The sequence below is a fragment of the Nematolebias whitei genome, chromosome 13 (assembly GCF_014905685.2).
Source record: "Nematolebias whitei isolate Nwh7 chromosome 13, NemWhi1, whole genome shotgun sequence".
Classification (NCBI taxonomy): domain Eukaryota; kingdom Metazoa; phylum Chordata; class Actinopteri; order Cyprinodontiformes; family Rivulidae; genus Nematolebias; species Nematolebias whitei.
Window position 1 is genome coordinate 7,905,207 of NC_056510.1, and position 25,288 is coordinate 7,930,494.

Below are 25,288 nucleotides of genomic sequence, written 5' to 3' on the forward strand. Positions count from 1 at the left end.
TTCATTACCTTAACACACTTAGAATTTTCCTTAAAATCATATGAACTTATTTCTCCAGTGTGCTAGGAAATCCCTTCATATAAATACATAGTATTTAACAAGCATTTTGTTGCCAGGCAAGGTTTTAAAGCTCCAAAATTCAGCAAGTCATTTTGAAACTTTTGAGAATTTACAAACAAAAGAAAAAAGCCTAACTGTCGCTCGTTTTGTCAACAACGCTTTTGTGTTTTCTAAGTTCAGTTGGCTGAGGCGGCCATCTTGAATTGGGCTGGCTTCAATCAGATGTGGATGTTCATCGTTTTACCAGAAGTTTCATTAAAATCCATCCGGTGTTTTTTGCTGAAATAATTTTACTTTCTGTAATTAATGGCAACGTTAGAAACCGCCTGCAATCTGTTGGTGCTCAGAATGTGTGTTTGGGATCAGTCTCAGCTACCACCAAGGCTGCAAAATTCAATATATTATTTACAGCTGCGTCACCTGAATAAAAACAGGCTTTTTAGTTAATTATTTTGTTATTCTGATGGGAGAGTCTTAACCAAAAGTTTTTTATATAGAATAAAAGTTTCGAAATTAAGGAATTGAAGCGTAGATCTGAAACAGAAGGATCTAGCAGACACGTTTTATTAAAGGTTAGGAACAAAAAAAATAAAAATGAAACCTTCAGCTAACCAAAGCAGGACTCGCTGCTCCGATTAAAGCAAAAAGTCGTCTAAAGAGTAGCTACATGTTTATTTTTCCCCTCACAGATGCTGTAAACCTCCCTCAGTAATTTCTTATCTACACAGAAAAAAAAAATTTAAACAAATGCTGAACAAAGACAACAAGCCTGCACCGTTCTCAGAAATCATGAAGCAAAAAAAAAATAAAAGAACCATTCCATCACCTAAAACTAAATGATAGTGGACCAAAACACAGTAAACATGGCGAAAAATACTTAAGAGCATCCTTTGTGGCTACAATACTTACAATCTGTCACCGTGTGACGGAGGGGGAAAGTAAAAAAAAAACTAAATTAAAGTGAACCAGAAGCCTGTCCGCAGCCTGGGCCAGCCCAGGTCAATGCAGGCCCAAAATACACAATTAAATACTCGCATAAGTTAGTAACGCACACGGCATTAACAAACGCCTCCCGTTTTTCTGTCATTCCTGATCCCGACGGCAGTCTTCGCTCAGACCGCGGGATTTAGTACACGGACGACACGATTACGCTCCTGACGCCAAGAGGCACGGCTTGGACAAGAACTCAATACTTGTTGATGCCCAGGATCCTCACTCCGTGCAGCTGCGGCAGCTTGGGGATCAGGACGCTCAGGAGCGAGGCCGTGTTGATCACGAAGTGGGTCGTGTCGTATTTCGTGTAGAAACTGGCGAGGAAGTATCTGCGGGAGAGAAACAGCCGAGCTGAGCATGATCCAAAAAAAAAAAAAAAACCACTTTCACGGGCTTTGTTGAGATGCTGCAGAGAGAACTTACAGGATGATGGGCGAAATGGTGAAGAACTTCCTGGAAGAGGTGAACTGCACGCCGTAATCGAGCTGCTCCCAGTGAGTAAGAAGTCTGGCTTTTCCCTGGTCCGGGGTCTCAAAAGGCGTTCCTTTTACCGCATGCATGAAAACGTACATCCCCTGCAGCCGAACAACAAAAATAACTAAACAAGGCAAGTGTAACGTTCATTAACTAGAATGTTTTTAGTTTTTTTTTTAAACAAAGTAAAACAGTTTCAGTAAGATTTAAAAAAAAGACCCATTTGTAAAGAGTTAATCAGAGTTATTGACAAATGAAAGGAGCGTTTAACTACAGCTCGGTCAAAAGTGGAACGAGTTTCTGCTCGAACTGGCAGAGAATCAGTAATTAAAACTAATGTTCTCAAAGCTGAATATTAAACTATTTTAAACACGTACGGAGTTTTATTTTGAAATTAATTGGAAGCAGACGCCGAGACCCCCGAGAGACGATTGTGTAACTGATCGATACGGCTCAAAGTACCTGAAAACAGCAGAGTTCTCAGGACATGAGGTCATTTCACTGTGTACTGGCCATTTAAAAAAAAAAAGTATTTATTTTTAAAATCAAGTTTATTTTCATGTGCACGGCTCGCAAAATGGTTTAAAAAGTCCCACATCTAATCGTGTAAATTTTAAACCTTTAAAAATGTGAGCCGAGTCCAAATCTTCCATTTTTAGGACATAAAAGATCACTTGCATCTAAACTTTATAAATTTGTTCACTCGTCGTTTCTTCCGACATTTTTCCTGGCGTTCAACCACTCTGAGGATTTCAGATAAAACTACAACTCCCATCATGCAACAGTCCTGCCTGAAGAATGTGACATTCAGTGTTTTGAGCAAAAGAATCTGGTCACTTCACCCTTGAAAATGGTTTGTTTTATTTATTTTTTGTACACTTAAACTTAAAACCTTTAAAATTTAACTGAAATTAGTAGAAACCCCGTCTTGTACGTTATTTTGTTGCGCACCTCACCTGTCCCCAAGTGTAAGATCTAATCTGCTAGAGTACACTTTGGAAATGAAAATGGGCAGACAATAATGGACACTGACCGATTTTTTGATAATTAAGTGAAGCGCAAGTGTATGGGGAGTGGTGGCGCAGAGGTTAAACAAGGTGAGCCTGTGATAGGAAGGTCAACGGTTCGACTCCCCGGACTGACATCAAAATGTGAGTGGTAAACGTGACACACCCACACCCGTCTCCACCCTCATTACCCCACTTTATGACCTTGAGCAAGATCCTTAACCTCCACCATCTGCTTCCCTGGGTGCCCTAGACGGCAGCTTTCTGCTCCACACACAGGGCTGTGGTAGCTCGGTGGGCTGTGGTTGAACCAGGAAAGGCATTCGGTGTAAAAACAATTGCCAAGTCTTCATGAGAGTTAGTTCACTGTGGCGACCCCTGAAGGGAGCAGCCAAAACAACAACAATTATAATGATTATTGTTTTTTTTAAAAAGGTAATGCACAACTCATGCAAGGAAACTGAGAATGCAGCGAACGTCACATGAAGCTGCTCAAAAACTACGAACTAGTGAAACCTTGGATTCAGCAAAAAGATGACACGGGTTCCTAAAAGATTTAATTATTTGTGTCTTCAGTTGAAAAAAAAAAAAGATCAAAAGCCTCAATAAAAGGAAAGGTGACATTACACGAGCGTAAACATGTCCATTCTTCGATCTTGCAGCTTTAATTTTCCCCCAATACAACAAAGTTAGCCGCAAAGTCACGAAAACCTTCATTCTTCTCTAGAAATTGAGGTTTGTGGAATCAGCAGACCCCATCTGCTTCAAAAATCTTCCAAGTAAAAGCTCGTGTTTACTCATCCATTTGCTGACGATTTTCAGAACAAAGCCCAGATTTTATGTTACATGACCAGAGGATGGTAAAGAGCTGCCGTGTCGGCTTCATCGTTATCTGAGTTTTGTCACATTTAAAAAAAGTCAGTGCCGAGACAGAAAAGGTCCCCACACATGCACAGCAGACCAGATGGTTCGGTTTAATGTGCGCACAAGCATCGGACATCCAACCCCGTCTGGTTAGTTGGTGAGCGACTCACCAAGTTGTGGATGACGTTGGTCAGAGTCCACACCACGGGAACGCTGAAGAAGGGGATGCTGAGGAGCACGATGTGAAGAACCCCGACGCCGAGGGCATAGGTCAGCCAGATCCCCCGGCTGTTCATCACCCGGGTGTTTGGGTTCACCTCACTGTGTGCCACACCCACGTTCATGCTGGTCTGTGGGCAGAAAAAACACTTCATTAGTACCAACACAGATGCAATTCATCCAATTTGTTATCCTTCGGAGCTTCAACATGTTGCAGCAGTTGCAATTTGACAAACCGTGAAGCTTGTTTTATAAGGGTTTAATAAATAAACCATCAAGCTGCTGTAGCCCTTTGCCCCTTTTCTGTCAGCCCACATGTGATAACACAACTTGTGCAATATTGTTGAACTTTGTCGTCTGGCACACTTGCAGCTGCCAGACTGGATTACAAAACAAAGATAAAATGTTTTAACTGTTGGGAGTATTTAGGTCACTTTAAAAGCATAAAGCTAACTCATTTGAAAGCATTTGTCTAATATAGGCATTTGTTTAAATGCAACTGCAACAAATCTGCCAGAAAGTTCATTTGAAAACAAAAAAACTACTTGTAAACAAACCAGGCTATTCAAAACACAATGGCTCCGTCTATTTGCTTGATGATTTTGTGATATCCCACAACACCACGAGTAAAAGAAAACAAGCTAATAAATAAAGTTAAACTAATTATTTAACTCGCAAAGCTCGGCTTAGATGTAACCTGCATCAGTCCTGCAGCCTTTCATTTTCATAATGTGTCCCAATTTCTTTTGTTTTCACTACATAGCCGGGGCCCATCCACCAATATCTCTCAGATAGATTAGTTAGCGGCATAAATAACAAATATTAAGTAACGTTAAGATAAAAAAAGGCATAAACAGCATGCTGTAAACTTACATGTAACGGCGAGCAGTAGCAGGTTTTTATATAAACAACTATGGCGAGAATTGGTTCGTCCTCTTGTTGTTGTGACTGCGCAGTGACTCTGGCGGAAGTAGACGTCGGGGTGAAACGGCTGAATATAAACACCCTCGAAATAGCCCCGCCCTCCCTCTGTCGTTAAACGAACACGATTTAATGTTATCAGATTACATCAGAAATGTTTAATATTATGACTTAAATGTGGCCTAATTTGTACAGCTTTATGCGAACCCGAAGATCGATTCCTACTAAACACGACCCGACCGAACGCTACCTGTCAGATTTATTTTCAGCGTAGAATGTTCCCGGAAGTTCTAACTCTCTGTCCCCGCCCTTTTAATAATTCCTACCAATCAGCGTGCAGCACGGGGGGCGGGAAAGAGCACATTTCCGGATGCGGCTGTTAAAATTGTAAACAGCTTTAGGAGGACGCAGAGTGCTATATAAAGACAGTAAGTGGTTAACTTTGTTCGTTTTTAAGGGGTCAATACATGAGTGTGACTCTTAAGATAAATTTACACAAATATTCAAATGTAATTGTCAACTAACGAGTCCATGAACCCCCCAAATATACAATAGTTAGATGATAACATTTTAACGACTTAAAGTCGGTTTTATAGGACTTGACGGTCTCCCTGTCATTTTGGTTTGGGTAAATAGTCTTGGACTAAAATGTAGAACTTATCCACTATTCCTTATAACTATTCCAAGCCTGGTAACCAGCTATTTCAATTTCATGTTGTGTAGTTTATAAAAAAAACTGTCAAAGCTACCGAATAAAAACAGACTTTTTGTGGTTTCAGGAGTCATGAAGCAGCTGCCATCAGACACTGTGCGGCTGCTGTCCAGCTCCCAGGTCATCACTTCCGTTGGGAATGTTGTGAAAGAACTTCTGGAAAACTCCCTGGATGCTGGAGCTTCAAGCATCGACGTGAAGCTGGTACGATACAGATGATCTGTTTCTTTGTGCCGACAACAAAGTAAACTTCCTGTAGCTTCAGTCACCAGCTGTATGTCTTGAATTTCACACTGAAGGAGAACTTTGGCTTGGACCGGATAGAGGTACGGGACAACGGTGATGGAATCAAAGCTGCAGACGCTCCTGTGATGGCTGTCAGACATTTCACCTCAAAGATCTGCAGCCACGAAGATCTGGAGCGTCTGGAAACGTATGGCTTCAGGGGGGAAGCGCTCGGATCCATCTGCGCCATTGCTGAGGTGAAAACTATTAAAACGCCAAAGCTATTCGTACTGGTTTCCCCTATTTGGACAAATGGCTAATGATATTCTCCAGGTTATAAAATAAGTGTACTTATATTTCCATCAAATTTCATGGTCATAATTTTTTTTTCTAACGAAATAGAAAGCTGTGTGTGAAAAGCTATGTCCATCCCATAGTTTGGTCCAAGCTTCAGCTCAGCTGTCTGATACATGGTCTCACATTTGATTCAAGAAACCTTTTGTCCACAGAGGAGTTTGTGTTCAACTCAGTGACTGTATTTTTGTACATTTAAGGTTAAGTTTGAATAATTTTAGAGCCTGGTAAAGCCTTGGAGCCCTGTGAACAAAGACGTGTGAATTTCCTGATGTCTGCATCACTGGAACCCTATGACGTCTCTGTGTTAGGCGATCCTCGAATAGAGACTTGTATTGCCACGTTTTCTGGCGCCATTTCTCTCTGTCTGCAGTGCTCTTGTACTAGTTATGGTCAAAACCATACTCTTATTTAGTCGACAACTTGATCTTGTTCCTTCAGCTAGCTCCCAAAAAAAATTGCTTTGGTATTTGGCCATCATCCATTAACGTAAATCTGATGAAGCTTCAGAGGCGTCTGTTAGCGCCTAACTAATGGAGGCACCAGCCTGCAGTCCTTCACAGAAGCTTCTGATGATGTTTGCTTGGATGCTATGCCTATAACTGAAACATGCCGGTTCTTATGACCAGAAAAATATCCAGGTGACTGTATAACCGTGCGTCCATTTCTTTTGTACATCCCAGCAATCTTAAACCGAGCACACATGAGTAAGAGTCAGAGAGGTTTTAACTGTCATTTCAGATTTAAAGATTCTAATCTAAACATTTCAAATAATTAAAGAGACAAGACTAGAGACGCGTGTTGATTAGTATGTGTAGGTGGTACAGAGACGCCTCCGATGACACGTTTCAGTTTCGTAGACATGAATAAGCGTCGCACAAGTGATTTTTGTCTCCGCGCAGTCAAAAATAACATCTACATGCAGCAAAATGGAGAATTTCACACAATGCGAGTTAGAGATGCTCCTAAATAATGTAACGGAGCATGTTTGGCACACCGTCCTCTGGCATCAGCGCCAAGCTCAAGAGATGTGATGGTGTGAAGCCAGAGCCGTGCACGCCTGCAGAGGTTACTAAAAAATGGTCAGACATTATTGATACATCTGAGCTTTTGCATGGAAAAGGACAAGCGTGAGGCCCCAAGGTCCCATGGCTGCAAAACAAGCCCAAATCATCACCCCTCCTCCTCTGTGCTTCACAGTTTGTGTAGGATGTTTGTTATTTTTTTACTTGGTGTTCGTGCTGTTTCCCTCCAGGTGGCTGTTACCACAAAGACAGAGGAGGATGACGTCAGCACCCAGTACACACTGGACTTTACAGGAGGCATCGTTTCACAGAAGCCGTCTCATTTAGGGCAAGGCGAGTGTCCGATCATTTTTTAAGTCCAATACTGAGCAACAAAACGAGAAACTGTTTTTAATAAAATATAAATGCTTTGCTAGCAAAACCTAGCTTTAAATCTGAAAAAACATTTTTTTTTATTGTTTAATATTAAACTATTCAGACTATCAGATTGTAAGAGCAAGTTAATAGTTACAATTTGTAGTTAAAAGAAAAAGGTATGTTTTTTTTTAGAACAGGGTCAAAACATTGCAGGGAAACATTTACGTGTCAGAACCTCTTTGACGTCTCGCCGTTGTTTTCCAGGTACAACGGTGAGCGTGATGAAGCTTTTCAAGAACCTTCCTGTAAGACGGCAGTACTACTCCTCTACAAGGAGGTGCAAGGAGGAACTGAGGAAGGTGCAGGACCTGCTGATGGCCTACGCCGTCATAAAACCGGAGCTCAGACTAACGCTGGTTCATAATAAGGTCAGTAAGTCAGTCTTGGACACAGCTGCTTGCTCTGACTCCGATATTTTACTGCAGATCGTATGAAGTTGAGATATTTCAGGTTTCGTCTCGACAGCTTTGTTTCAGGCTGCGTCTTGTTCCAGTAAAAGTTGCTTCAGGTTCTGTTTTCCACACTTTATGTCGGTTCTGATCCTGACTCTTAAAGATGTTCTGACGACGAGGAGTTTGAGCGATGAAGAGTTTCAGGTTTGACTTTCTCTTCAGGTGTCCAACAGTTTGTGGTCGTCCTCGTCACATGTTTGGGTTTTCTGTTTGAGGGAAAGATCAGGACTCCAAGTGGGCCCGTCCAGAACCTGTCCCTTTCTCTTCCTCAACCTTTGGATCGTGAGCCGAATGTGGCTTTACCGTAGTCCCTCTTTTATCGTGGGGGATCCGTACCCTGAAGCCCCGCAATAAATGAAAAACCGCGAAGTAGGCATAGTAGTACAAGTAGTAAGTAGTAGTTTATTTTATTATTTATATACATATATATATATTAAGGCGTTTTAAACCCTTCCCACACTCTTGCAATCGTCTAAACAATGTTTCTAAACTCTAAACACTCTAAAAGAGCACAGAATGTCATGATTTCCCTCTCTCTGCCTCGACTGCTCTCAGCTACCTGCAAGCATTCTTGGCCACGCCCACTTCTCCGCTCTGCACGGAGAACAGCTGATCAGCTGCAGCAGGACGCTTATCCTGCAGTATGGACTGCACAGAGGTGCAGGAGGAAGCTTTTTCTGCAGCTGTCGGTTGCAGAAAGGTGCAGCAGGTGTCAAATAATTTAAAATAATTTATTTTAAATAAAAATATCATGCCGACGTGCGGCTCATCCATCATTCAGCCGATTGTGTGTCATGTCCAATCTTATTCTGAAAAACCGCGATAGACGAACCGCAAAGTAGCGAGGGACTACCGTATATCGTTTTAGTGCAAAATGCTCAAACGTCCCACAAAAAGATGTGGTCCTTGAAGGCATCAGATGTTGCTGCTGCCATCAGAACCCTGGTTCAAGCCCAGAACCATTACAGAACCAGGCTTTTGGTCTTTTTGCTCCATTTTGTTCCAACAAGAATGTGGAATCCTGATCCAGGATTAAATGCGTTACGGTCAAACTGAAGGTCCCCTGGACATCTCTGACCCTCAGAGACTTGGACCTTTCATGGATTTGTAGGATGGACCAAATCAAACCTTTTATTAGCTGCAAACAACCCCCGTTCCAATTTTTTGCCTGAATGAAAGTATAAACGAGGTGAAGACGAAGCATAAACTATCTCAGGTCCAGAGTGTCTGCAGTAGAATAGTATTATTTGTACATTTACCATCTTTTTATTTTTACAGAGTTTTACTGTTTTAAACCCTTTTTATGCTCAAACGAGGTGCTGTATACTGTTTGACCACTAGGTGTCCTCGTTACATTTCTCATGGTTGTTCCAAGCTTGGCTGAAAATCGACATCAGTTTTAATAAAATACATGTACCTAGTACATCTACAGCAGTCATGTTGCAAGAGCACAGACTGTGGAGTCAGACCTCTACAGAATGAAATTTTATCACTCAGACCGCTACTTTAAATCAGGTTTCATATCTTTAACTAAAAATAAATCAGTCAGTTTGATATATAAACATTACTGAGAAAAATAGATTCTGTGAGAAGCAGTGATCCTCAGTCCTCTGTTTAGCATCATTTCATTAACTCTGCCCAAGCTTAAGCTCCGTCTGCTAGTATAACTAAGAAATACTTCCTATAAAATTAGCTGGATTATTAGAATAATATTTTATCGCAGAATCTGAAGAACAAGCAGAAACTATCTGCTCAGTTCTGCAGCATTGTCCTTTAATTGATGTACCGACTGTACATGTATTGCTTATAAATACTGATGCGTTGGTGCTTTAATATTAGAGTAAAATAGTCAAGCAGGACGTCTTGTTTTCACTATTCAGTCTTAATTAGCAAAAATATTCAGTAACAAACAAAATAAAAAGGTTTTTAAAAGCCTGCAAACTCATCATTTGTTTAAGTTTTTCTGGCACAAGTTTGAATCCAAATGAAAGGTTTGCGTGACATCGACTGAGTTTGGATCCAGATTTGCAAACAGACGATCTCGTTTTGAAAATTATGAATCGAGCCCTTTGATGAGAGCAGAACCGCTCTCCAGTTTCCTGCTGTTTCCTTCCTAATGTGAGTCGCTGACCCATGAGTCTGTTTTTATACCCATTTGCCTCCTGGAAACAGCTAAAAAACTCCCAGGAAGGAGAAATGAACTGTCGGTGGGTTTGAGCACATCCGCCTTATACCTGCCGCAGAAATCGGTTCTGAGATGGTGGCGGGGCCCAGTTCGTGCAATCAGCTGTCAGTTGGTCGTATCCTTCACCTCCTGCTCCACTTTCTGCCCCGTGTCATGTTTCACAGCTTCTTCAGGAACTGTTTGCACCACCGATCTCGCTTCTGCCAAACCGAGCACTTGTTATCAGGCGTGTGCTTCAACAGTTTCTGAAGAAACCAACCCCTGACATCTGCTGTATGCTTACCAGTACCACGAAAGCTGGGCTTGGAGGGTGGTTTAGATTTTTATGAGCTGTCCAGAAGCTCCAACGCGTCCTAATTCTGTTTCTGCTTTGAGTTGTTTGTTTTTTAAAGACCTGTAATGATTTTTACACGTCACGGTTTAACAATTTTTTTACCAAAGCTTGATGGTTAACATGTCCTTAAGTTAAAAATTTTAGAGATGCACGATATTGGATTTTTGGCCGATATCCGATATATCAATGTATTAAAACTTATTTGGCCGATAACTGATACCAATATCGATATTTCCCCCCTAGACTTACTTACAGATGCTACATAGCTTTCTCTGCTGTAGAATTAAAATACATTATTCTGCTTGGTCTTTATCAGTTTGGTGTGCGACCAAATGAAGATGCCAAAAAGGGTCTGAAAATGATGTAACGCTTCAACTTGGATTATGTTTAATGTCAAATTTATTAATGACATTTACTCTCTAACTCAATGACAACACTCGAACAGTGCAAATTTGTCAATTTTCACAAATCTTAACTCAACTTGTTCACAAGTGAAAAGTGCATAAGTAGTAGTGCATTAATAGATAAACTTGACAGTTTCTTAATTTAAAAAGTAACTTAAAACGGAAGCCTTTTATATCGGTGAGTTTTTTTGATGGAATGGCCGATATTTAACTTTATCGCTGATATCAGCCGATACCAATACCATGCCGATAATATCGTGCATCCCTAAAAAATTTGTAAGCAAAATGCGCTGCCAATTACCACGTGTGTTTGTTTACCTACGGAAACAGCTGAAGTGACTGATAATACGTGAACAATGACTTCATCCAGGGAAGTTTGGTATGAAGATGTCCAACAATTTTGATGTACTTCTTCGTATTTACGCTCACGTTTGTTTAGTAAATTATGAAAATCAAAGTGCTTTGTTTACAGCCTCGTTTCGGTTTGTTTATATCCTTTAAAAGCCTTAAAGTGTACAAACTCTAGCTGTTTTGGGTCAGGTGTTTCTGTGTCATGTTGACGACTCACGGAGGACTTTTATTCTTCCAGGTGGTCGTTTGGCAGAAAGCTAAGATGGCCGACGTCAGGAGCGCCCTCCTCGCCGTGCTGGGGTCCAGTTCTGTGGCTCACCTGCTCCCGTGTCACCAGTGCCAGGAGCAGCCAGAGGTGACGTAAAGTGATGCTTTTAAAAGCAGGGTTGTGATGATGAGTAGTCAGTATCTAACCTGCAGCAGACAGCAGCTGGCGTGGAGAATCAGGACAAGTTTCTGATGATACAAGCTAAACGACTTGCAGATAAAGAGTGTGTTTAGTTTGTTTTGTTTATTTGGTCATCTATAACAATGTTTCTGGGTGGTATTCAAATATGGCTTCTTCTTTTGTGAGATAGAGCTTTAACCAGCATTTGTGGTTGAAGCTCTCTCATGTAGATGACGGGATATTCAAAGTCTTCCCAATTACGTGTTGAGGAACATTATTCTGAAATTGTTCTATTTTTAGACAGAGTTTCCACAGAACCCCTGCCCATCTTTACTTCTAAAATGTTCTTTTTACACCCAGAATTAGTTAATTAACCTAATTAGTTACAAAATGCTCCTCTAGCTGTTTTTTTTTTTTTTACTAGTACCACTGACTTACAGCCTTTTGTTGCTCCTGAAACAACTATTTTGAGATGTGTTACTGCCATCAAATTCCAAATTTACTTTATTTTTCCTCCCAAAAAATGTACAATTTATTAGTTTTAACGTTTGATATGTTTACTTTGCTCCACTGTGAACAGAAAAATTATATTATGACTTTGCAAATCAATGAATTCTGCTTTTATTTGCAACATCCCATTATTTTTGGAATTGGGCTTGTTGTAGGGAGGTTTAACTACGAATGCATTTCCACAAAGAGGACTTTTTTTTTTTGTCTTAACCATTTGATCATTTCGGTGTCGAAGTTTACCACTTTGTTAAAAACTTGGACATTTTTAAACTGCTGACTCAACATAAACTCAATCTACTGCTCTTAAAGTCCATCATGACCCCGAGCTTGTCAGATATTATAGAAGGTTGTTCATAGGGATGCACAATATTATCAGCATGGTATCGGTATCAGCCGATATTAGCGATAAAATTAAATATTGGACATCAGCCATTCCAGTTTTAACATATCAACATATAGAATATCAGCCATAGATCCAATATCGTGCACCCCTAGTTGATCATGTTTGTAGGTTTTTCCACGTGAATTTGTCTCGTTATTAGCTGCAGCGTGCGCCGGCTGTGTTGGTTTTTAGAAGAGCCGCAGTTTCTGGTCAGGCCACATGCGCTTCGCCTCATTTCTGCTCATTAAGGGCACTTTATGAGGGTTAGAGTGGCACCTCTGGCCCCCAAAGGTCCTCGGCTGTGTGCTGGCTCTCGGTGCAACAGTTCCCGCGGATCGGTGGGCTTTGTTCTCGGAGAGACGGAGGAGAAAAATTCTGTTTGATTACAGGGAGTAAAAGGCCAAAGGGCGTTCTCGTAACTGGGCACTGATCAGCAAAATAACAACAGCAACGGCGAAAATGAGAGAGCAACAAGGTGGAAAGAGCTGCTCTACATCTGTTAGATGAGATTATCTGGGAGGAGGACAGCAGGTAGGAGCCACATGACACCTACCGTGACCACGCAGAAAGTCGCAGCTCGGCGGTAATTCGATTACCTTCGGCACAGCGAAGCTTAGCTAACAAAAATCACTCCTCATCAGGAAGGAACTCGGGAGAAAAGGGCACAGAAATAGTTGGCCTGCCACCAGCTGACCACATTCTCTGGCCGGAGCCCAGGCGTCCACGATCGGGTGCTTGGCTCGCAGTCAAACGTTAACGTGCGAGCTCAGATTAACTCTGCAGAAATGATCCATCAGATCCTGGGATTAGGAACGGGACTGTTTAGATTAAAAGCAACGCCAACAAGTCAGTCTCCAGACACAAGTTCTAATATTTCACTTGAAGGTGAAACAAAAACAAGAAAACCTGCAGTTTTCCTCGTGTTTTTTGATGCTTGGGGATTAAAATTTGACATTTGTCATCCTAGAAAGTTCAGTGTGCAGGTTCTAATGAGATGCAGCAACATAAACACTTAATTAACCCCAAACTACCCTGAACCCCCTCAGGAACACGGTGCTGCAACGTGGTGGAGAGGCACGTTAATCCAGCCCTCCTTTCTTTGTATGTTTTCCTCCCTGGTGACTTTAAACAACAGTTTTTAAGACTCTGAAGATTGTTACGTTTTCTTTTTTGATCCAGATTGACTTGGACGGCTTCTTTCCGAAGCCCGGAGCTGATTTCTTCTGTACAAGCTCATCCACTCCTGAGAAAACGCTCGTATTTGTCAATAACCGACCCGTCCAGCAGAAGGAAATCGTTAAGGTGAGTTAATTTTAACGTTCTAACCCAGAGGTCTGAAACCTTTTTGATCAAAGGAGCCGTTTCTTTCCCTTTGCTCACTAAATAAAACGTGTCTGGAGCCACAAAACGTGCTACAACTGTGATTATCAACTGATGGCCCATGGGCCGCTGAGTTTGTTGGAGGGTGGCTTTTCTGGCCAGTGGGGGTGACATTATAAAACTAAAATGATATCATGAATCTTAACATTTATTGATATTATTACATCTTAAGACAAAAAAAGACCACATCGTGTAAACCAACAAAGTCCATGCTCAATAATCCAGGTATGCAATCCAACAATTTTCAGTCAGTTCATCTGGACAGTTTCTTTTTTTTGTTCTGAAACGTTTCACCTTCCATCCAGAAGGCTTCATCAGTCAAGGAAACACACAATACAAAACTGATTCGTCCCCCAAACAGCTTACTCCAAAGTGGAACAAACCATTTATGTTGGTGCTAAGATGGTCGAAACCGAAAGAAACTTACTACGTACGTCAAAAATTTCCAGCGGGATCAGTAAAGTTCTTCTCTTACTAGTAGTCATGGGGTAATATTTTAGAAAAATTTGACAATTAAACAGCCAAAACTATTTTTTTCAGCTGTGAGTATAAAAATCAATTAACTTCATTAAGTTTTGGTCAAAGAGCCGCAGATGAGTTACTAACGAGCCGCAGGTGGCCCCAGAGCCGCAGGTTGCAGACCCTAACCAGATGTATTCTCTCTAACCCTGCCGTGTTTTCTCCATGTCTGATCAGCTGCTGCGTCAGCGTTACTCGGCTCAGTATTCAGACGACACGTCCCGACATCGATATCCCATCGTCCTCCTCAAAGTCACCGTCCCTCCGTCTTCGGTGGACGTAAACCTGACTCCGGACAAAACGCAGGTCCTTCTTCACAACAAGGTATCCGACTAAATCGCACTTGATCAGGTTTGGGTTGAGTTGATCACATTTGTTAACCCTCTGACCTCTGTGTGACCTTCAGGAGGCTGTTTTGACTGCAGTCGAGGCTCTGCTGGTGTCTCTTTATGGCTTCCGGTCCGGTTCTGACCCTCCAGCTGAGGAGACGTCTCCATCCAGTCCTGTCCAGGCTGCCGCCACAAACCGAACTGACAGCGGTCTCACGGAGACGTCTCACTCCGCAGGAAGTGCTGACGTTTCTCTGGAGGCCTCAAACTGCAGCTCGTCTTCTTCTGTAGCTGACGACTGGATCGTCGCTCGGAGTCCAGCTGAGCTGCAGCCGGACCTTCCTCTTCACGACCACGAAGCGACCACAGAAACCGCTTCCGAACGGCTCCAAGGCGCTGACGTCTCAGCTGCAGAAACGAGGATGAAACGGATATCAGCTGAAGACTGGAGTCGAGGCACAGCTCTGACCGACCCCACATCAGGAGAACCCCTGCAGCCCGTCCAGATCCACCAACCCTCAAAGCGGTCAGACGAGTCCAGAAGCCCGGGTAAGAAGACGCTCAACGCCATCACGGAGAAACGAGCGGCTCTGATGGCCTACGACATGATCAGCAACCGCACCACAAGGGCGCCGCTGTCACCCGCCGCCCTGTTCGAGAAGGAGACCCGAGCCGAGGTCCTGAAGGAGAACCCTGCCGTGGGCCTGCAGGACATCAGCGTCGCCGTCCAGGAGCGGTGGAAAAACCTGAAGGAGGAGGACAGAAAGAAGTGAGTTTCCAGACGTTTACCTGTTTCTGAGCTGCTGTTTCCATCCGATGTTTACAAAGGATCGGAGAGGGGGGATGTCAGACCCGTAAAACGTTTAGAAACGACGATCTGGGAATTTAATTGATCCTAATTTCCAGTCAGCTGTGCCTGTAAAATGTTGTCTAGCCAGAGGAGTCCCGTCTTGTTTTCCTCTGTTTTGACAGATGCTGTTTAACACAAATTAACCCTTGGTTCAAACCTAGGTTGGCAAATAATATGTTTGCATGTCTTCTTTAGTCTGTTAGCAAAATATCTCAATAATCAGTTCGAAGACCTCAGTAAAACTCTGAGAGTAATTTTTAAACATTACAGAAACAAACATGTTTATCTTCTCATCGCAGAAGGAAAACCCCACAAAGTTCTCTTGAAATTGACAAATGTAACTAGAGAAATTGCATTTCCTGCAAAAATGCAGTGTGTTTGTTGCAGAAAAAACTTGCTGAAAAACAGCTAAAATTAGCTAAAAAAACATACTATAATGTAGCTGAAATGGAAGAACAAGCCTTAATTAGTAGAAGAATGCAGAAAGAACACATATTTTCTGAATTAGGTTTAAATAAGAAGAAATGAACACAAAATATAGGAATTTAGCTAAAATAAGATGAAATTAGAAAAAAAATTTAGCCAAAAAGGCAGAAAGAAGCATAATCTACCAGAAGGAAGTGGAAAGAGCTGAAATGAGCTAAAAAATGTGGAATTAGGCTGAAAAGGCTAAAAATGAACATAAAACAGCTTAAATATTATCTGAATTAGCAGCAAAAGCTGAAACTAGCAGAAAAAAGTTGAAAGCTGAAATTAGCATAAATAAGTTAATTAGGCTGAAAGTAGCAGAAATTACCACAAAAACTTGAATTTATATGAAAACAGCTGAAATTAGCTTAAAACATAGCTGAAAAGGTAGAACAAGTTTAAATTAGCAGAAAAAAAGTAGAAAGAACGTGTTTGCTGAAAGAAGCAGGAATGAGCACAAAAAGTAGAAATTATCTGAAAAAAGCTGAAATTAGAAGAAAAAAACAGCTGAAATGTAACTAAAAAGGCAGAAAGAAGCTTAAATTACAAGAAGGAATTGGAGAGAACACATTTTTGCTGAATTAGGCTGAAAAAGTTGAAATTAGTGGAAAAAAAAAGTGGAATTAGCTGATAAAGCTTAAATTAGCATAAACCAGCTACGGGTATAGCAGCTGAAAGAGTAGAAAAAGCTGAAACTTGCATAAATAAGCTGAAAGGCGCATAACAAGCTGAAATTAGCAGAAAGAAGTTAGACAAAGCACTGATGTAGTTCGTTGAAAGAATCTGAAAGGATCATAAAACAGCTGAAATTAGCTGAAAGTAGCTGAAAAAAAAAAGTTTAAATTTGCACAAGGAAGCTGAAAGAAGCTGAAGCAGAACAAAATGTGGAAGGAGCAGTAAAAGGTTGTAAAAAGATTTGAAGAATGTAAAATGAGCTCAATTCATTTTCTAAGAGAGAAAAATGGCAAAAAAAAAAAGGCTAAATATTTCAAAAAGCTAAAGTAGCACCAAAAGTCATAGCAGGATTGTCCGGAAAGAGCTGAACGTTTTGATTTGTTGAAATAACTTGAAAACTGCAGGACGAGAATCACGCCGACAAAAGTACGGAAGAAAAATGGATCACAAAGTGTGAACGCTTCATAAACATTCAAACAATAAAAAAAACTAAATATCAGCTAAAATAAATCAGTGAATGCTTCTGAATTAGAATTTGAAGCTGTGAGCGGGGCTGATTCTACAGTTACAGATGTATGAACTTCATAAACTGCTCAGATTAGACAAAAGGCTTTTGTGCGACGCGCTCGTATGAACGCCTGGCAACGCTACAATCCCAGCTTTAGCACGACCTGTCAGGCTGAAGCTGATCTGTGTTCAGCTGTGATTTAATGTAGTTTGTCTCGGAGGAAGACCGTTTCCTCTTAAAATCAGCTGCAGAGAAACTAGATCTGGAGTCGGGTTCTACCGGACGACTTTGGCGCTGGACTCCTGTCACAAATGGTATTACACTCAAACTTTACAAAATCACATCAGCTTTCAAAGAAACGCGTCTTCTTGTGCAAAGTCTTTACTCTTTTTAAATAAAAGAACGCTGAAATGGCTGCTGAGTATTAATTTAATTTTAAAAACTTTTTGTTTTTTGGTTACTGCAGGTACGAAGAGAGAGCACAAAGAAGCCTGGAACGCTACGACCAAAGGGCCAAGCTGGCCTCAGCTACGGGCCCCAAAGAGCCAGCTGAGACCTCGAGGACCAGAGTCCAGGGACAGAAGCGTAAGGTCCCTCCGTCCAACCAGCAGCTGCTGGACGAGCTCTTCTCTGCCCAGCGCCAGAAGAAGACCAAGACTCCTCCGGCGAAGACTTCCCGGCCCCTCCCATGCAGCGTGGCGGCCCTTCGCCTCCAGCTTCGGCGCCTCTCGTCCCAGCAGGGTGCCGCAGCGCCGCGGGGCCTCCGCCTTATAAACCGGCTGGGCTCTCAGAGCGCCTGGCTCGTTTTATGCGGACGGAGGCTCATGATGTTAAACCCATTTCGAGTGGAAGAAGCCTTGCTGGCGAAGAGACTGCTAGAGAATAACATTCTGCCCGCAGTGAGTCTGCAGAACCCACTCCAGTTGACAGCTGGGTAAGGTATCCCTCAGGGCTCTGTATCAAACCCGACTTGTTGTGTTCCTGAAGGGAAAAAAAGCTGCACTCGTTCAGTTTTCATAGATTTGCACATTCAGAATACATTTAAAGGCTCGTCAAATAAAAGGAGAAACATTATTTACTGTTATAGTTGTGACGTTTCATAAAATGTAAATAAAAACAAAATGCAATGATTTGCAAATCTCAGAAACCCATATTTTATTTACAACTGAACATAGTGTTGAAACTACGCTATTCTACGATTATTTAAAAAGAGAAAGAATCGTGTTGAATTTTACAGCAGCAACGCGTCTAAATTGGTTCCAGGTCCAGGTTTCCTCTGAAGAACCCCACTCTTCTTCATTTTTATTTTAATTTTTTATTTAACCTTTATTTATCCAGGTGGTCTCAGTGAGTCACGAGGACTCATTTTCAAGAGAGACCTGTTTGAAAACAGATGATGGGGGTTGAGGGCCTTGCTCAGGGGCCCAGAGTGGGGCAAATGAGGGTGGAGGCAGGTGTGGCTGTTTTACCTTTTCCACCCACATTTTGATGTCGGTCCAGGGAGTTGAACCGACAACCATCCAGTCACAGGTCCACCTTCTCTAACCTCTGTTCCACCACTCCCCTAACTCAAGTTCTAACAGACCTGAGACATCCAGGACCTGAGGAGATCAGTTGTTGGAGGTTCTGGAAGACCTGAGAGGAACCAGTTGTTGGAGGTTTGGAGGACCTGAGGGAACCAGTTGTTGGAGGTTTGGAGGACCTTAGGGAACCAGTTGTTGGAGGTTCTGGAGGACCTGAGAGGAACCAGTTGTTGGAGGTTTGGAGGGATTGTTGTCCCATTCTGGTCTGATTGAGTTATTAACAGTCCTGGATGGAACAGATGTTTTAAAACCTGTAGCTACTATTTTGCATGGATTGAATCTTTCCAGATGTGTACGCTGCTCATAACAGAGTTTCTAATGCACCCCCATACCATCAGAGAGGCAGGCTTGTGAACCGTGAGCTGATAACAGACTGGTCCCTCTCCTCCAGGATGTTGTGTTTGTGGTTTCCAAACAGAACCTCAGATTTGGATCCGTCTGACCTCAGAACGGTTCTGGACTTCACCTCAGTCCATCTGAAATGAGCTCTGGTCCAGAGAAGATGGCAGCGATTCTGGATGGTGTTCATATATAACTTCTTGTTTGTCTGATAGAGCTTTAAGCAGCATCTGTTTAAACTGTGTTTACAGACGATGATCTGTGGAAGTGTTGCTGAGCCCAGAACAGAACCAGACCTGGCTTTCCTCTGACCCGCCCTTCTTTTTCTCAGATGTTTTACTTTCTTGGTCTCAACGTTGAATTTGTGGAATAAAATGTGGTTTCATAGTGTTTGTAAATCCTTGCTGTTTGTTTTTGTTTACAATTACCCGCCACATGTTTTTCAGGTTGATGGTTTCTCGCTACAAATGTCCTTTTTCAATATCCTGATGGTTCTTTTTCAATGTTTTCTAGAAATCTTGGAGGATCTGCATATGTTGAGACGTTGTGCAACATGGAGAAACAAAAACCTGATCTGAACGGAGGCGTCGTCTTTTCGGACCCCCGGCTCGTTGCCAACGGATTTAAAATCAAACTGACTGCAGGTACAAACACAAATTCAGGTTTGGATCTTGTTGTGTATCTTTTTTTTCCCCATCCTCTGAACGTTTGTGTTTTTTCTCAAACTATAAAACAATATTTTGTGATAAACTGGGCCCCCCTTCATCCAATCTAATTGTTATTTCTCTGATAATTAACTTGTTTGTTACGTTCTTAATACCAACCGGGTCACGTCGGCTGTATTTTTTAGCTCAGAACAAACCGCGTGCCGTGAAGGTTGCTTGTTTTTGTTGCCAGAGCGCTTCACCTCACTTGACATTGGCTTTGTGCCCGGCAGCGTGGTCTCACGGTAGGTTTGCCACCCCGGTGTGCAGGTGATGAGAACGGTTGCTCTTTAAGAAATTCCTAGAATTTTTCGTTGCCGGTCTCTTCGGCTGCGTGAGGCTGGCTTCTCTTCGGCTCGTGCTGTTTTCCACACACTTTTGAAATAGAAATAAATGAAAATGTCTGTTTGGTTATAAATAAAATATTTGGTTTTCATTGTGTGGATGCAGTCTATGTACTCCAACAGACGTTGCGCTGATTTAACTGTTCGTTTATCAAAACGTTCAATTGATTTTGGAGATGGGTGACTTTTGATTTTTACAACTTTTTTTTTTTTTTTTTTACTTTACGTACATTTTCCCCATAAAAACTAATTCATATTTTTTCTCTTTTAGTCTTTTAAAAACTGTTATTTTTGTAAACTACTTCAGCTCACAGGCAACTTTGTCTTTATAGGCTACTTTAGCTTTTTGCGAACCCTTTGCTACTTTTAGCTTGTAGCTACACTTTTGCTGCTTTTAGCTATAATTTTGCTTTTTTAAGAATTTAGCTAACCTTCTGCTACTTATCTTTGTATCTTACCTTTTGCTACTTTTAACTTTTAGCTATGATTTTACTATATTTGGCTTTTAACAAAATTGTTCTTACTTTTAATTTTTAGCTATTTTTCCTGGTACTTTTAGGTAACTTTTGTCACTTTAGCTTTTAGCTGTGGTTCTGCTATTTTAACTAGCCTTTTGTTACTTGGCTTTTAAGCTTGTCTTTTGCTACTTTTAACTTTTAGCTATGGTTCTTCTACTTTTAGCTAGTTTAGCTTGTAACCAATCTTGCTTTGTTAAGCTTTTAGCTATGATTCCTTTTAAGCTTTTAGCTAACCTTTTGCTACTTATCTTTGTAGCTGGCCTTTTAGTATTTTTAGCTTGTAGCTACAGTTTTGCCGCTTTAAGCTTTTAGCTACGATTTTGCTATTTTAAGCTTTTAGCTAACAGTTTTCTACTTATCTGTTTATCTGTTTTTTTTCTGCTTTTACCTTTTAGCTATTATTCTGCTACTTTAGGATTTTTAGCTAGCCTTTTCTTATTTTTAGATTTGAGCTTTTTTCCTCCTACTGTTGGGTAACCTTTGCTACTTTTAGCTGTGATTCTGCTACTTTAGCTAGCCTTTTGTTACTTAGCTTTTAAGCTGGCCTTTTGCTACTTTTGTTACATCGTTCTTTGATTCCTCCAAACAGCCTTCTCGTGATGGTAGCCGAACAGCTCAATCTTTGTCCCAGACTTGGCTGTTCCTGAACGTCTTCTTCTACTTCCTGTCAAACGTTACATCAATTTATTTTTCTCCTCTCAGAAAATTAAAAAAATATATAAAATATTTCCATTCAACCTGTTTTTGTGCTGTTTAATTCTACGTATGAATTAAAAATATAATGTGGATAATATGCACCACGCTGTAACTGTCTCTGCACCTTCACATGATGAAGATTGAAATTTGTGCATGATTTGCAGCATTTCCTCATAAAAAGAGGAACCATCATTCTTCCACCTTCCTCGACAGCTTCCTTCCAGTCTCCCGGGGCCTCTGTTAGTCATTTAACACTCCATTTGGCCCTCGGATTGTTGCTCTTGGTCAGGGTTTCGGCTGTAAACCACAGTATTTATTTATTATTCTTTCCTGGAGATAGTAGTGGCGTCTAGAGTGTATTAATCCTTGTTTTCTGCTTGTTTTGGCTCGGCCCGATGTCAGACAGACATCTGGAAGTGACAGCGATGGCAGACTGCGTGCCTTTTCTCTGCGTGGAGGACCTCAGGGAGATCCTGACCGCAGTTCTTCACAGGAAGGCCTCCGGCGTTCGAGAGTGCCGTCCGCTCAAAGTCACAAACTACCTACAGGTAAAACAGATGCTACGAACTCAAAATGAGCATTTCATCCCCGTTAACTGGCTTTATTAATGAATGACTCCGCGCTAACAGGCCGAGGCGGTTCGACTGGCCCGACAGCTGCCTACTAATTTACCTCGGAAGGACGTGGAGGAAATCGTTCAACAAATGGACCGGCAGCTCGGTGAGCCCAACCGGACCTGCATCCACGGACGACCGTTTCTCCACCATCTAACTGACATCCCCTCTACAGACCAGGAAGCAAAGGCTCTGTTCAGGCCTTTGGAGTTGTGACAAAAACTCAATCTCGCTTCATTTTCTCTTTACGAGCAATGTCTCTACAAACATGGCTGACATTAACCAGTCAGTTCCCAGTTCGTCCAAATGAGTTAAAATCTAGTAAAAAAAATGTGCGTTGTATTAAAAAAACTACTCCGAGCTCTTATTTTGTGATATTTTGGAGCTTTATCATAATATCTCCTTCAGTGTGTGGGAGGGTGGGGGGGTACTGTGGTGCGTTAGAAGTGCCTAGGACTGGGCTATTCAACTGGTGGCCCGGGGACCCAATCAGGCCCACGGATGAACTCAGTTCAGCCCACCAATTGCTTCACTTTAAAATTAAACTAGATTTTTAACCATAAAACAAACTTACTTAATGACAATAACTGCTGAATGTCTGGCCCCTGAGCTCTTGGCGCTCAGTAATTGTGGCCCCCTGAGAAGTTTAGTTGAATAGCCCTGGCCTAGGACAAGCTAAACTAGTGACTAGATGCAGACGCTAAGAAATGCTGTTAAAATGAATCTCTGATATGATCATTGTTGATGGTGCACGAAGGAAACCTTGCCCCTAGTCTAACCTCGGCGTGAATCTGCTGTGAAGACTGGCCATCCATCCATTACCCACTTCTTCCTTTTCGGGTCGCGGGGTTCACTGGTGCCCATGTCCAACTATCACTGTGTGAGAGGCGGGTGGACAGGTCTCCAGTCCATCACAGGGACACAGAGACAAACGAGACAAACAACTATTCACTCTCTCACTCACACATAGGTGAAAAACCTTTCTGTCTGTAGAACGATGGACTCCAGGTGCTTTGGATTAACCCTTGCAACCCTTCTTAACGCACACCTGTGTGCTCCAGAGCAGCACAGTCTGCTGCTTTTCTAGAAGTGGTCCCACTGATGATGACGCCCCGTTTGATGATGCTTATCTTCCTATTTCCTGTGGGAAAAGGTAAGAATAAACTTATTTTTTTGACTCATTGATTCCAAGTTTTGGCTTAGTTTTTATTATTACATACTCGCTATTCATAAAATTTCTCTTGTCCAGACCATAACTTCTGATCCACTCCTGACAATTTAAAGAAACTTCGTATGGATTGTGTGTCACATACAATTTTAATCAACCTAGCTACAAGGTCATGGTCACAAATTAGGGTCAAAGGTTATAAATATCTTTGCTTATCCAGGTTATTGCTATAGATTGTTGTGTTAGACGGGCGTATAATAGGGTACTGCCTTGAATGGCAGCCACCCTATTATTATCCACCTGACAAGGGTTTCTTAACTTTATATCTTACTCTTCCATCAACTTTAATGCGGCCTGAACCACAACGTGTACCCCCACATATTTTATATCAAAACGACCAGCTCAGCGCCGTGATGTGTGCTATTACTTTTATTGGCGTTTTGAGTTACTATGGCGACGTAATTCGTGAACAAAGATGCCATTTTTCTAATTCAAAACGTCTGACAGAACTCATGCTAAGTTTCTCCAGGAACTTTCTAGTGTTCTGTATATTGTACTCTTGTTAGATATGTTGTGTGCTATGTGTGGTTCATTTTAAGGTTGTATTTACCTAATTTTAAGATTTAATGAGGACCAAATTGTTACTTTATTGTGTCCCTGAAATTGACAAAATGCCATTTGCTGATAAATACTTGGCGTGGCAGCAGAACATCTTCACTTCCTGAGTTGATACAACTTAAGTTTCTCATGTTGGAGGTTTTCGATTTATTTTATCCAGGGGTTCGTCGAGGTTTTTCCTCAAGTCATTTTGCCTTTTCTTGGAAGCAGTGTTTTTTTTTTTTTTTTTTAAACCACAAAGAGACATCTGACTCCTCGTTTTGATTTCTGTCCAAATGTCGGAGCGTTTCGTTCTGCCCGAGCATCATTGTGTCACCTCAGGAACGGGGGATACGCTCTGCCAGCTAGCGCCCATAACTCTTCCACTCAATTAGTGCCAGCCGCTCGGCCTCGAGTATTGACAGATAGTTGTGTTTTATCCCTGGCTGCAGTAAATGCTTAGCAGCTTTGTGCTGTAACTCCAACCACAAAGTTGAACAAACCCTTGACGGTGTGCTGATTTGTAGCTGCGCCGCTTCCTGAATTCATCCGTCCGTCATGCCAACTCTGCGTTTCCAGTGTGGGGAAAGTAATTGGGCTATAAAAATTAAATCATTTGAGCTTTATTTCTTTAAAGCTAAAACTCTTAGAGAAGGCTGTCCTGTCAGCAGGAACGGTGTGAGAGTGATTTGTCCACTTTTGGATGACAGGGATCCATACAGCACGGCAAGGTTTTCACTTATCATCACTACATATGGATACTAAATCCTACCGCAGGGAAAAGCGCAATCTGATCACTCTGCTTATGATAATATTATAGTTGGTGCTGTGAAAGGTCAAACCGCAGCACATGTCTTGTTTTACGTGCTGAGCGAACTCGCAGATGGCCTCAGCATTGCTGCAGGACTCTGCTAAGTGCCTCTGGGAGAGGACTAAATGCCAACGAAGACCCGCGCCCCTTGTTCGACCCCTGTCCCACGTGGACTCTTGTTTTAAAACCTCTCGTCGTTCTGGATACGTGCTCCTCGGAAGTGCGTGCGGCAGCAGAAAACTGCACTGCGTGCGCTGCCTTCAGCATTTACCAGGCACGTTGGAGTAATTGGGGAGGACGATGCGATGATCATCTTTTTACCATGTGACCGTGTAGTTTAAAAGGTCGGCAGCTGGTCGTTTTACCAGCCGTCTTTTCTTCCACCTGTTTGAAAATATTTCCCGCTTTCACGTTGAGCTGTTTGTAATGATTCCCCCCCACCACCACCACCACCACCTTAGGGAAGGTATAAAGGGACATTTGAAATGCATGCAAAGTGTTTGACTTCTTCATTGCACGTACAGCGTCATCAAGATAGTTTTCTGTTCTCCTGTTACTACATTAATGTGCAGAGCCACACGTCGTATTCAGCAGCCAGGGTACTTATACACCGATCTTATAACCCAGAAGTAACCATAGACTTTAACAGAGTCATCAAATTTGAAATAAAATCACATGAACTGTATTTAACACCTTTCTCGCCCTATTTTTGGAACTGTTAGGAGAAGTGCTCGTTCAGAATACCGAGTACCAGGACCACCTGCTTCTGTTTAGAAACCTAAAAAAGATTTTACGTTCTGTTGAGCACCTATTGGCTCCAAATACGTAGATTTAAAACTCGTCTTCAGTGCACAGTTCAAACTTCAGTGCAAATTACAGCCTTAGTTGTTTTTATGTGGTGGTTTTCC

The 25,288-nt window shown here is 41.8% G+C and overlaps 2 protein-coding genes across 2 annotated transcripts; one reads left to right on the forward strand and one right to left on the reverse strand.

Annotated features, from left to right (window-relative positions):
• Nucleotides 1-746: 746 nt before the first annotated feature.
• ormdl1 (ORMDL sphingolipid biosynthesis regulator 1) lies at nt 747-4,583 on the reverse strand. Its single transcript, XM_037686277.1, has 4 exons — nt 4,491-4,583; nt 3,569-3,748; nt 1,477-1,628; nt 747-1,382 (listed from the first exon to the last, which is right to left on the reverse strand). The coding sequence occupies exons 2-4, from the start codon at nt 3,740-3,742 to the stop codon at nt 1,247-1,249; spliced, it is 462 nt and encodes a 153-aa protein (XP_037542205.1). The 5' UTR covers nt 3,743-3,748; nt 4,491-4,583; the 3' UTR covers nt 747-1,246.
• Nucleotides 4,584-4,931: 348 nt separating this feature from the next.
• pms1 (PMS1 homolog 1, mismatch repair system component) lies at nt 4,932-22,052 on the forward strand. The gene is made up of 13 exons (XM_037686278.1): nt 4,932-4,966; nt 5,318-5,454; nt 5,550-5,732; nt 7,085-7,187; nt 7,476-7,639; nt 11,236-11,352; nt 13,457-13,579; nt 14,354-14,500; nt 14,583-15,274; nt 17,473-17,940; nt 19,442-19,572; nt 21,593-21,738; nt 21,820-22,052. Exons 2-13 carry the CDS (start codon nt 5,323-5,325, stop codon nt 22,018-22,020), a joined length of 2,607 nt encoding a protein of 868 aa, XP_037542206.1. The 5' UTR covers nt 4,932-4,966; nt 5,318-5,322; the 3' UTR covers nt 22,021-22,052.
• The last annotated feature ends 3,236 nt before the right edge of the window (nt 22,053-25,288 follow it).

Excerpts from the sequence above, each read along its gene's own strand:
- ormdl1 (XM_037686277.1), bottom strand. The coding sequence starts at position 3,742 with ATGAACGTGGGTGTGGCACACAGTGAGGTGAACCCAAACACCCGGGTG. Across the intron at positions 1,629-3,568 it reads CCAACGTCATCCACAACTTG|GGGATGTACGTTTTCATGCA; the intron begins GTGAGTCGCTCA and ends GTTCGGCTGCAG. Across the intron at positions 1,383-1,476 it reads ACCATTTCGCCCATCATCCT|ATACTTCCTCGCCAGTTTCT; the intron begins GTAAGTTCTCTC and ends TCTCTCCCGCAG.
- pms1 (XM_037686278.1), top strand. The coding sequence starts at position 5,323 with ATGAAGCAGCTGCCATCAGACACTGTGCGGCTGCTGTCCAGCTCCCAG. Across the intron at positions 7,188-7,475 it reads GCCGTCTCATTTAGGGCAAG|GTACAACGGTGAGCGTGATG; the intron begins GCGAGTGTCCGA and ends GTTGTTTTCCAG. Across the intron at positions 17,941-19,441 it reads CCACTCCAGTTGACAGCTGG|AAATCTTGGAGGATCTGCAT; the intron begins GTAAGGTATCCC and ends AATGTTTTCTAG.